General features: G+C 48.3%; 6 protein-coding genes across 6 annotated transcripts; 3 read left to right on the forward strand and 3 right to left on the reverse strand.

Annotated features, from left to right (window-relative positions):
- Window positions 1–99: 99 nt before the first annotated feature.
- Window positions 100–2,472, forward strand: Bathy01g05930 (glycosyltransferase family 77 protein; the record flags this gene model as incomplete). The annotated part of the gene is made up of 1 exon (XM_007515546.1): window positions 100–2,472. The coding sequence occupies one exon, from the start codon at window positions 100–102 to the stop codon at window positions 2,470–2,472; it is 2,373 nt and encodes a 790-aa protein (XP_007515608.1).
- Window positions 2,473–2,623: 151 nt separating this feature from the next.
- On the reverse strand, window positions 2,624–2,926 carry Bathy01g05940 (predicted protein; the record flags this gene model as incomplete). Its single annotated transcript, XM_007515666.1, has 2 exons — window positions 2,624–2,735; window positions 2,883–2,926. 2 exons carry the CDS (start codon window positions 2,924–2,926, stop codon window positions 2,624–2,626), a joined length of 156 nt encoding a protein of 51 aa, XP_007515728.1.
- Window positions 2,927–3,023: 97 nt separating this feature from the next.
- Bathy01g05950 (predicted protein) lies at window positions 3,024–3,473 on the reverse strand (the record flags this gene model as incomplete). Its single annotated transcript, XM_007515064.1, has 1 exon — window positions 3,024–3,473. One exon carries the CDS (start codon window positions 3,471–3,473, stop codon window positions 3,024–3,026), a length of 450 nt encoding a protein of 149 aa, XP_007515126.1.
- Window positions 3,474–4,036: 563 nt separating this feature from the next.
- Bathy01g05960 (unnamed protein product) lies at window positions 4,037–6,847 on the forward strand (the record flags this gene model as incomplete). The annotated part of the gene is made up of 1 exon (XM_007515579.1): window positions 4,037–6,847. One exon carries the CDS (start codon window positions 4,037–4,039, stop codon window positions 6,845–6,847), a length of 2,811 nt encoding a protein of 936 aa, XP_007515641.1.
- An 88-nt stretch (window positions 6,848–6,935) lies between these two features.
- On the reverse strand, window positions 6,936–9,898 carry Bathy01g05970 (unknown protein; the record flags this gene model as incomplete). Its single annotated transcript, XM_007515534.1, has 2 exons — window positions 6,936–9,565; window positions 9,664–9,898. The coding sequence occupies 2 exons, from the start codon at window positions 9,896–9,898 to the stop codon at window positions 6,936–6,938; spliced, it is 2,865 nt and encodes a 954-aa protein (XP_007515596.1).
- A 425-nt stretch (window positions 9,899–10,323) lies between these two features.
- Bathy01g05980 (predicted protein) lies at window positions 10,324–11,472 on the forward strand (the record flags this gene model as incomplete). Its single annotated transcript, XM_007515084.1, has 1 exon — window positions 10,324–11,472. One exon carries the CDS (start codon window positions 10,324–10,326, stop codon window positions 11,470–11,472), a length of 1,149 nt encoding a protein of 382 aa, XP_007515146.1.
- Window positions 11,473–11,559: the final 87 nt, after the last annotated feature.

An 11,559-nucleotide genomic window follows, 5' to 3' on the forward strand; every position in this document is an offset into this window, starting at 1 on the left:
TTCTTCATTCATTTCGGAAAAACGAGAACGCGAGAAAAAGCCGCACTTTTCGTCCTCACTTTCGGGTAAACACTCCTTTTAGGATAATAGAAAGAAAAGATGAGGGACTTCGCCTCCTCGAGCGCGACCACGACTTCGCTTTTGAAGAAGAAACTCGTCCGTCGTTCTTTATCGGTCACTGTTATTGGATTTTTCCTGTTCCTCTACGTGGACCAGTTGCAAAAGACGGAGAAGTACGCGTGGATGCGACGGATGACATTTCGAGTCCCGAAGTCTCACGAGAAGAGGAATCACTTACCGGTAGGCGGGACGCCGAAGAATCACGAGGATTACGACGACATCATCATTCCTCGCGAGGACGACGACGACGAGGTTGGTAATAATGGTAGATGGGAGGATAGGAGTAGTGATAGGAAGAAGTACGTGCCGCCGTTAGGAGAGTTGCGATTTGATGATGATGATGTCGAGAGAACCACCACCCGTAGCGAGGAGGAGGAAAATGTGCCACCCTTGCCGGATTTCCCTCCGCCGCCGAATGTTTCGCCACCACCGGTGACGGCAGAAATGGAGAGGAAATTTCACTCGCAAAGTAAAGTTCGGGTGGATAAAATGTCCTTTCCAAACGCTCCGGATGAGTTGATCGAAGTCGTCAATCGCATGGGCTTACATCGCGGCAGCGCGGTGGTGGTGTCGTTCGCAAACTCGCATCACATAGAGTTAGCGGTGAATTTCATCTTGTGGGCGAAAGCGATTGGGATGACGACGTTGATTGGTGCTTTAGACGACGACGCGTTCGAGATTTTGAAGAAAACAGTTGGGGACGAATCGCACGGTGGCGAAGGACAGGCGTTTACCTATCGCGTGGACCACCACTTGGAAGCGCAAGGAAGTTCGCACGCCTCGAAGGCGTGGAAGAATTTTGCAAAGATGCGCATTTCGCACGCGACGAGTTTACTCGAGTTTGGGTTTGATGTCGTCATGTCTGACGCGGACGTCGTTTGGTTGAAGAATCCCGAGGAGTACTTGAAATGCGAGAAGGTGAGCGAAGACGGGAAAGTGGTGGAGAATTTATCGTTCGATATCGACGGGTGTGAAGAGTTGAAAGCCGCCGACGTGATTGTGTCGAGCGATAATTTATCGCCGACGTCGGACGAGAGAGACGGTGGGAATTACGCCAAAGGAGGCGTCTTTAACACCGGGATTGTGTTTTTGAGACACACGAAAGGTGGGATTCAATGGGCGAAGCAATGGAACTTGCATTTGAGCGCGACGGATGGAAGGTTTCATCGATTAACCAGCGATCAACAGGTGTTCAACGCGATGTCGAGGAAAGAAAACGCGTGGCCTGGTTTGGAGGTGATGCGCATGGATGGAACGCGAACTCTCGGGCCGAAGGAGAACAAGCGCGTCTTGGTCGCCGCGGAAGGGGACACGTTGTTAGGAGTGTTTCCAGTGGCGAAGTTTAATCCCGGTCACGTGTACATGGTGCAAAAATTTCACGAGAAGGAAAAGAAGACGCCGTTTGCGGTACACGCGACGTATACTTTTGACGGCAGTTCTGGCGATGCAAAAAAATGGAGGTTCATGGAAGCTGGACTGTGGCGCGTCCCTGAAGAAGAAAGAGAAGAAAAGTTTATCACGTTTGACGCTTCCGCTCACTTATGGGACGACGACGCCGTCGACGACCACGGCGCCATCTCTTCGCACGACACGCCCTCTATCACCGACCATCTCGTCGCCGGTTCTGGACACATTAAAGCCTTGGCGAACGCTATGGCCGTCGCAGCTTCGTTGAAGCGAACGCTATTGATCCCGCCGATGCCGTGTTGGTGCGATAAAGTTTGGGGCGGTCACGATAACATCTTCACCTTTCAGTGTCACTATCCGGGCAGTCGCGATAGCAACCACATTCCGGGAACGTGTCCTTTGGACCATTTCGTTTCGCCGTCAAAACTCGCGCGAGAGGCGAAAGTGAACGGAGTGAACATCAAACCTTTAGGCGCGGCTCCAGAGAGCGTAAAAATCATGCGCGGCGAATTCCCAACCTTGAAAGTTGGCGGCGGAAAGGAAGAAGAACAACAACACGGCGCTTCTTCGTTCGCCATCCCGACGCACGCGACAGAGCTGGAAATCTCAAAACTCTCCAACCGATTACCGTTAGTAATTAAACTCGAAACCACTCGAGACGCGTTCGGTGGTTTCACCGACCGCGCGAAAACAAAACAGTTCGAGCACTCCATAAACGATATCGGTTTATTTCCCGAACAGTGGTGTTCCGAATGCCATCCGCAGGGGTGTAAAAATCTCATCCCAGCCGCGACTATCGCGAAAGGCGTCTTAAAGCCGGTGAGAGAAGTACACGACCAGTTTTGCGCGAGCTTCGATAAAGCCGGGAAGTTTGATGACAGCCACGACGACCACATCGACGACAAAGAAGATACTACTAATAATAATGATAATGCTCGTATTTAAAGACGATTATCGTAGACATAGAATTAGCGCAGCGCGTAGCGGAGAGTTTTTGAACAGAGAGGTATAACGATAGCATGACGTGAGAATCTCACGTAAGAAACACACTTCTAATTTCTAAACGTAACCACAACACGTCCGCTCACGAAATGTGCTACTTCCATTTACCGAGCAAGGACCCGAACACCGAGCCTCGCTCGCATTTGCATCTGTCTTCTTCTTTAACCCCGGCTAAGGCGGTTTCGATGTGCATCCCACATCCAGCCCTGCGTGTTGAAAATGTTCATCAGAATTTTTACCTGGAAAGAGATGAGACATTTTGAAGGAAAGATAGATAGATAGAGAGAGATATACAGAAAGGAAACGAGAAGACGGATTAAAACGAATAACGGCACGCGAAAGAATAATCTCACCAGGTTGGTTTGTCGCACTTGGAACACTGCACTCGACGACACATTCTTACTCTTATTTAGAATTTTTCTCGGGAACGTGTGAAAATTTATGGCAGCTTTTTTCGATGTGATACAGTTACAACAACTATCATCAGATGAAAATCAGATGAAACCAAACATCTTCCCTTTCCCCTTCTTCTCGGCGATGGTTTTCCCTTGACTGGCCAAAAATCTTTCCGCCATGGCGTGTAACACGAACTCGATCGCCTCTTGCTCTTGCTTTTCGTTCAAAACTGGAATATCTATTTTCTCGTTAATCTTCGTCGCCGTGGCGACCACCCACACGTCGACTCTCGACTCGCCGGCGTCCGTCACGCCTTCGAAGAAGGCTTTGCTCCCCATCTTTTCCAACTGACGTTCGATCGCGTCCGCGATGACATCCACCGCTTTCATGAAAATAATTTGTTCCGTGGCTTCGTTTAGGATTGGAATGTCGATGACGGCGTTGAGGAAGCTCGCGAAGACCAGGCGTTGACTTTGCGAAACGATATGGAACGGGAGCTTCATATCTTTGGTTTGTGTGTACAACCGGACGATATCTCTTTTGTGCATTTTGAGTAACTCTTTCTTCGATTTCCCTTCTCGTTTCGCCTTTAAGATCGCCTCGTGGCCTTCTTTTGAGTTTAAGTATTGTTCCACGATCTTTTCTTCTTTCGATTGCCCGAATAAACCTGCGCTGATTTTTGTTCTCTCGCTTCTTCGCGTCCTCTTCCTCCTAAGCGTCGATGATGAAATTGATGATGATGCTCGAAAAAAAGAAGAAGAAGAAGAAAGAGAAGCAGAACTTTGACTGCAAAATCGAACAACCGCTCTCAAAAAAGAATGCTCTCGTCGTCGTCGCTCGCGAGAGCAGCTGGAGGAGGCAGAGAAAGAGGAGGAGGTTCTCGACGCGATCGGAGGAAGGAGGAGCATCATGTGTTATTAAGTGGTGTTTTTTGCCAACACAACTCCCCTAATAAAAGACTACAACTAGTTTAGGGTTTAGGTTTTCAAACCCTAATAAAAACCCTAGACATATTTTCAAGAAGAGTAAAAAATACGCGAAAAGCGGTTAAAAAAACGAGGAACACCAACAATCGATGTCTTCTTCTGTCGACGACGACGAAGACGACGCGATGGAGGACAAAGAAGCAGAAGAAGAAAAAGGAGGAGAAGAGAGGAGAGGCGAGGAGAGAACGAAAGGAAAAGAAGAAGACAAAGAGGGTTTAAAAACGAGAACAAAAGACGAAAACCTACTCGTCCTCGAGACAACAACAGCCGAGAAGGAAGAGAAAAGAGACGACGACGGAGAACTCCGAAACGCTGCTGCTTCCAATCACGTGGTGCTGGCGATGACGTCTCCGATCAAGAGGCGGTTCACGCAGGAGAGCGTAGACGATGACCAGAATATCTCTGTTACGGAGGATTCTTCGAACAGTAGCAGGAGTGGTTTAATTGCAGAGGAAAGCGTCCAAGAGGAAGGAGGAGAAGCGGGAGAGCAGATGATTTTCTATCGCGTGTTCGCGAGGTTACAAAAGAAAGATTTACGGAAAGAACGGTCGGCGGCGAACGATTTGAAGTTTATATCGAGAGTTGGTTTGGGAGAAGATGATGATGGTGGGAGGATGAGGTTGGTAGAGGCGAGATCGCGGTCGGAGAAGTTAGACGCGGTGCTTTTGTTAGATGTGGATGATGAGAACGTGGCATCGGAGGCGGCGGCGGAGACTGGTGAAGGCGAATCCGCGGAGAAGACGAGCATAAAGACGTTGCGAGATGTGGTGAAGAAAATGGTCGAGAAAGCTAAGACGCATTTTGATGATAACAGCAGCGATGAATCCGCGGCGTTGATCTCTTCGATTTTCTTGGACGACGCGATGAATTCGTCTGTCGCAACCGCTTCTGTACAAAGTAACGGGGCGCTCATAATCCCTGTTTCCGCAAAAACGTGCGTGTTAAAATCGGCAAGGCTGGTTATCATCGCGCGCGCAAAAGAGTGGTTGAAAGTTTCGTTTTCTCCCCTTCCTTTCAATAATAATAATAATAATAATAGGAACGGGTATAAATTCGTCGTCTTGGTCATCACGGATGCTTACGCTATGCACAAACAAACAAAAAACGCACTCGCCACGAGTGGGACTATTGCCACTCTCTTTAGTGACGAAGAGTTTTACTTCGAAGCACTCGCTGCGGGATCTGTGAGCGAATTTCGAGAGGCTATGTGTCGTTTCTTGTATCGTCACGGAGGCGACGACGATGGAAACGGACAACCTCAAGAACGAACGTTTTCACTTCTCGAAACAACTTTAATAGAAGAGGAAGCAGACAGAGAACAGAGAAAAGCAATACAACGACGGTGCTGCTCAAATATTTCCTTTTTCGCACGAATCTCGGATGATTTTCATCGCGTCGTTAAGAAACGTTATTGGAGCGATTTCGCGGACGCCTTTAAAGACGCGCCTACATTTTTTCGAGCTTTGAACACAATCGTCTGGCTCTTCTTCAACACTACGGTTCCTTGTTTGGCGGTGGGTTTGGTTTTTACCATCGACTCCGACGAACGCATTGGCCTGGAGAGCTTTCTAACCTCCGAAGCTTTGGCAAATGTGGCATTTTCGTTGTTTGGTGGGCAATCCGCGTTAGTATTTCGGATAACCGGTCCAACGTTAGCGTTTCTTCAAGTCGTGAGGATAACCGCGTCTCGATTGAACGCGCACATGGTAACGTTCTATTCCATCGTCGCCCTGGTCTCTGGCTTATCGTCTATGCTCTTTGCCTCTTTTTCGGGTGCGTCGCTGATTAAATACGTTGGAAGATTCTTTGCCGAATGCCTGCGAATGTTCGTCGCGGTTATTTTCATGTATTCATCGATAAACGCCATGCGCAACAAAGGCATGCAAAGCGCGGAAACAGTTTCCGAGTTTCTCAAGTATTTCATTTTACACATTGGAACGTTCAGCTTGAGTAGAAAAATACAATCAATTAAAACGAGTCCGTTTCTAAAGACGACGATACGGAAAGTCTTATCCGATTTGGCGCCGGCGATTGGTTTATTGGTATTTACGGGCGTGAGCTACATCGCGCCAGACGTGCCGGTCGATCGAGTCCATGACGAGAGGTACAAACTGAGTGGCACAATGTGGCCAACATATACGCCCGCAAGGTATTCCGAGATGAAAGATAATCCAAAATCAGTACTCGTCGCTTGCTTTTGCGGCGTATCACTCGCAGTGCAAGTATTTTTTGAGAGCCAAATCTCAGCGGTTCTTTCGAACCGACCGGAGAATAAGCTTAAGAAAGGTAAATCGTATCATTACGATTACTTTATCGTCGGGGTTATAAACGCGTTGCAAGGTTTGTTCGGCCTTCCAATCGCTATACCATCTTTACCGCACTCGCCCATCCACGCGAGAATTTCGAGTTTGAGCGTCGAGTATCAAGAAGATTACGTGGCAAAAACGCATATTATTTCAGCCACAGAAAACGGAAGATTTACGAACTTATGCGCGAGTTTGCTTCGTTTACTTTCCTTATGGGTTTTTCGTCACGCGTTATATGGAGAAATACCTGTAGCAGCGATATCCGGTTTTTTACTCTACATGGGTTACACGTCCTTAGAAGATAACGATATATGGAAACGGTTCCTTCTCATGTTTACGCAAAGAGAGCAAGTGAACCACCGAGCGGAAGAGAGTTTCCGTTTCGTGCGTCTGGGCGTAATCAACGCGTACACGATTTTGCAAATACTATCCTTTGCGGTCGTCTTTACAGTATCGCGTTCGACAGATTTCGATAAGAATACTGTGTTACCCGTGGCTACGTTTTATCCTTTTTTGTTCATATTGATAATTGTTTTCGCGACGTACGTTTTACCTATATTCTTCGCGGAGAAGGATCTGAGAGTACTCACGAAAGTTACGAGGCGGTTAGTTTCTCCCTTATTTTGTTAATGCGGACAAGATATACTACGAATACTATACTAATACGTATGCTGCTGTATATGCGTGCTTTATATAACACTTGCTGCTATTGATTCTGCTATTGTTTCCCGCCAATGGTGGTCGTTTTCAAAACTGGTGAAAATGCAATCCCCGAGCATTTCTTGCCGTCGATGACGAGCTCTACGAAGTACCCGGCGTCAAAAGTGCCCGTAATTTTACTCTTGGAAGAATCGACTTTCGAACCAATCGCTGGAAGTTTTCCTCCTCCTTTCGCCTTTTTGTATGGAGAGGTTGTTGTTGTTGTGCCGTTAGTACTCAGCTCTTTGAAGAGTTTGTCGTAATCTTTGCTCTGCATTGCATTCGCCAGGTGTTTCGCCGCTCCGTCCCAAATCTCTTTCTCCTCCGCCTTCATCTTGTTGTCCATTATTTTGAACGCGTCTTCTTTCATATTAGCCAGTTGTGCAAACGATTTCATCAAATCTGCTTCTGAGACCGTCAAGGCTCCAGATGCGTTATGCAATCTGGGCAAGTTCACGCTTCTCTGCATCACCCTTTGGTAGCATTCTTCGTTCCTCAACGCCTCTCTCTCCTCTTCCGTCGTCTCGTTCTTTTGCGTAGCCCCGTCTTCGGCCAACTTTCTCTTTTTGGGTGGCATGCTCTTCTCGTTGTTTGCAGGCGTCGTCGTTGTCGCTTTTTCCTTTTCTTCGTTCTTCTTTGCTCCCGCGGCGGCCGCAGCGGCGTTGTTGTTCGGCGCATCTCCTCCGCTGCTTTTGCCTCCGACCTCGCCGCTCCCGGCCGAGGCAACTTTCATCTGAGACGAACTCGATCGCCCGAGCTTGGAAGGTTGTTTCTTCATCTTTTTCTTCTTGACAGCGTTGACTTTATCCTCGTCCTCGTCGTCCGAAGGTGCTGGACGCACGCCCGGGACGAGCACTTCTTCTCGACTGGCGCGCGGACTCAAGCTGGGCAAATCGCCGCCGTGGGATTTCGGGGCGGCAGATTTTTGCACCTTCAGCTTGGGCAAGCCTAAAAGCCGGTCGGCCTTTGAGAATGATAAGGCAATCTTTTCGGTCGCTTCGCCGATGATGTTCTTCGGGTTTTTCGAACACTCCTCTCGGTGCTTCATCAACATTTGATTTCTCGTCTTGCCTTTGAATTCAACGACACAGAACTCGCAGTTGGCGACGGGCGCCGCCGGCGGTGGAGCAGATCTACCGTCCACTTTAAACGCTTGCGAACCTTTGACGGGCTCAAACGCGGACCGGACTCCGGCTCGTGGCGTTTCTGTCGTAGCGATGGATGTCACGTTGTTCGCGTTTTCGCGGCCGCTGCTCTGTTCCAACGAAGGCTGCACTTCGGTAGACTTTTTCGTAGAAATCGATAGATCCTTTTTCGTCTTCGTCGGGGTAATACTAACACTTGGCAGCTTCATGTCGCCGCCAGCCGATTTCTTCTTTTTCCTGGTTTTAAGATCCGTCGTCAGGGCGGCGGCATCTGCGTCCCAGCAGTCTTTCAGCGGGAACACGTCGTCCCACAAATTTTCTTTTTTATCATCATCGTCAAATAACTCTGGGTTCGTGAGTTCGTTGCCGTGCGTTAACCCAGCACCGGCAAAAAATGACGCGCCTGAATTAGTTGTCGATAACTCCACCGCAGAGACTTTTGATTTCTTCTTCTTTTTTTGCGAAGAGGCGGCGGTATTCGTGCCCGTAACGTTCGATTCTTCAATCATAACTTGATTCCCTTCTACCTCATCTGCAAACGCGCCACCGATTCGAAACACCGCCGATCGAGCTGGAACGAGCCTTGCACCAAATACTCCCATCTTCGGTGACATGTATTCCGGTAACTTTTGCCAAACGCTAAACTCGCACGAGAAGATCCACGCATCGCCGAGGCATTCGTTCTTACTGCCTCTCCCACCAACGACAAGCATACCATCGCCGTCGGGAAGCGCGCAGACGGCGTGCAACATTCTCGGTGGAATCATTTCGTGTGCCTCTTTCTCCGCAAGAATTTCTTTCCATGGCTCGTTTTTGTTCTTAAAGTCAAACTTCCAGACGTCGTTGAAGCACCTGCCGGCAGCATCTACGCCGCCAAAGAGAAACGCAACGTCATCCGTAACAGAGATTAAACTCGCAAACGCTCGAGCTGGAGGACATTTCCTTACTGGCACCCTCACGTGATTCCAAGTGTTGGATTTGAAATCGAAAATGTACGTCTCATTCGTATACGCGGCGTTCTGTTTCTTCATCGCAGCTTCATGTTCCGTAGGGAGATCGCTCTCCTTAATGAGGTGCGGGCCACATATGCGCTTGGGTTTCAAAGGCGGAATGCGTTTCTTCACTCCTCCAAACAGCACCACCTTCTGATCGCTAATGAAGGTCGACGACGCGCCAAACCTTTCGTCAGGTACCGCGTTGATCTTCCTATCTGCCGCTGGCTCCAAAATGGTCCATTTTTTCAACGCGGAGTCGTACGTTCGCGCGACGGTTTTACTACCACTCGTCGACGGATGATGGTCGTCACCGGCACCGCCGTTCTCCCCTTCTTCCGCACCGCCGGACAAAAACGTCAAGACCTCGTCTTCTTCATCTTTTTCATTCTTCTTCTTCGTCGTCGTCTTCTTACGGCTGCTCGTCTTCAATTCTCTCGCGCAAAACGACGGAAACGCGTCCGGGTTCGGGCTGTTTTCCACGTGAAACGTCCAATGCGCGAATTCGCCGCCTGTAGTTGGAAGCGCAATAATAAAGAGAAAGATATAAAAAACGTGAGCAATCAGTACAAACGCGCAAAAGCAGGAAAAACGAAAGAAACGCACGCACCGACCAAGTCCAAAACCTTCATCTCCTCCCTCGAGGCTTCCTCGCCTTCGCCGCTCTGTCCTCCCCAGGAGTAAATGCACCCATCTTTTTCCGAGTACCACGAACACGGTGACACGGTACCAACGAGCTGAGGAATCAACGGCACGTCTTGCCAACGGCACGCGTTCGTGTTGTTTTCATCGTTAGGAGGAGTCTCTTCTTCGATTTTGTCCTCCTCGTCCAAAGTCATCGCCATTATCTCTTTAACACTTTCGCGCAAACAAAGATTTCTCTCTCTGACGAAGATCTCTCTTTCTCTCTTTGTCTCTCGGTTGTTGTTGTTGTTGTTGTTTCAAAACCTCTTCTTCAACAACAAACCTCGCGCTCTACTGCGCTTAAAAATACTTTACGAAGAGATCTGCGCTTCTCTTACTCTCTCTTCTTCTCTGATTGTTTTTAATGCGCGCGCGCGAAAGCGTGTTCTCTTCTGTCGTTGTTCTTCTGTTTTTAAATGTATTCAAAATCAAACTTAGGGTTTCAAACCCTAATCGTTGAGTTAGAGAGAAAAAGACAGTTAGGGGTGTGCGAGCGCTTCAAACCACCCAACAGGATGATGATGATGATACGACGACGACGTAAACGACGCGAAAGAATACGACGACACCATATCTGAAATCAACGATGAGGATGATGATGGCACTCTCGTCTTCTCTTTCTCATTACCAGTATCATCATCATTGCCGCAAGAAGGATGATGATACTGGTTTTGGCTTCAGTCAGCGGAAGATGAAATCCATCATCAGGGGTGGTGCGTGTGCATCGTCGGGCTTTGAGAAGCAGCGCGAGCAGCAGCGGCAGAAAAAGAAGAAGAAGAAGACCGTAACGCTGAACAGAAAAGAAAAACAAGCTCTGTTACCGGATAACGTGTTGATTGATTACGTGTCAGAGCTGGACGTGAAGTTTTTATTCGATGAGATATCGACGGATGATTTGTATCTGATTCAAGGTGCAGAACAACCCCTAACGGGAGGAGAAGAAGCTGTTACGGTGATTGTCGACGTGGGCGCAAACATCGGATTGTTCGCGTTGGAAGCGCTGAAAAAAAAGTCACAAAATAACAGAAAGTGCATATTATACGCGTTCGAACCGTCACCGGAAACGTACAAAGCGTTGAAGCGCAACTTGGAGAGGAAGTTTAAGGACGATCCGAACGTATCGTTGCGTTTGGCGAACGAAGCCGTCGGCGACGGGGAAGAAGATTCAATCTCGTTTACGTCGTTTCCAAACGCTGCAGGGTGGTCGACGGCGATTGAAGACGAGAAAGAGACGCTCGCAAATGTCGTCGAATACGCCGTGGCGTTGATTATAAAACACGCGCCGACGTTTCTGATGTTGAAAACATTCGCGAGGTTCGTCTTGGAGAAGAATCTGTTTTTCGTCAAGTCTGCGTTTATTAAATCCATCTGTTTCTTCGTCGTGAAGTGGTTATCGCGAGGGAAAAGAATTGAAACCGTTCCGTGCGTGACTTTATCCAACGCCATCTTCAAAGACGAAACGAACGAGAACAACAAGGACAAGAAGAAGAAAAAAATCAACCTCTTAAAAATCGACGTGGAGAGATACGAGCTCTCCGTCCTTCGCGGCATACTCGAGGAAGATTTTGCACACATCGAAACGATCGTCGTAGAAGTCCACGATAAGGAGGATAAAACCGGAGTTCAAGACGTCGTCGCTTTGTTAAAATCGAGGGGAAAGTTTCCGCGGGTAATTGTCGAGCAACCGGAGCATTTGAAAGGGTCCATGTTGTTCAACGTCTTCGCTTTCAGATGAGAAATTTTTGTAGAGTTTTTCTTTTGTCGAGTCATATGCTTCAAAAAAAACGCACACAACACGTACAACACACACGTAAACATCAAT

Source organism: Bathycoccus prasinos (genome assembly GCF_002220235.1).
Source record: "Bathycoccus prasinos genomic : Chromosome_1".
Classification (NCBI taxonomy): Eukaryota; Viridiplantae; Chlorophyta; class Mamiellophyceae; order Mamiellales; family Bathycoccaceae; genus Bathycoccus; species Bathycoccus prasinos.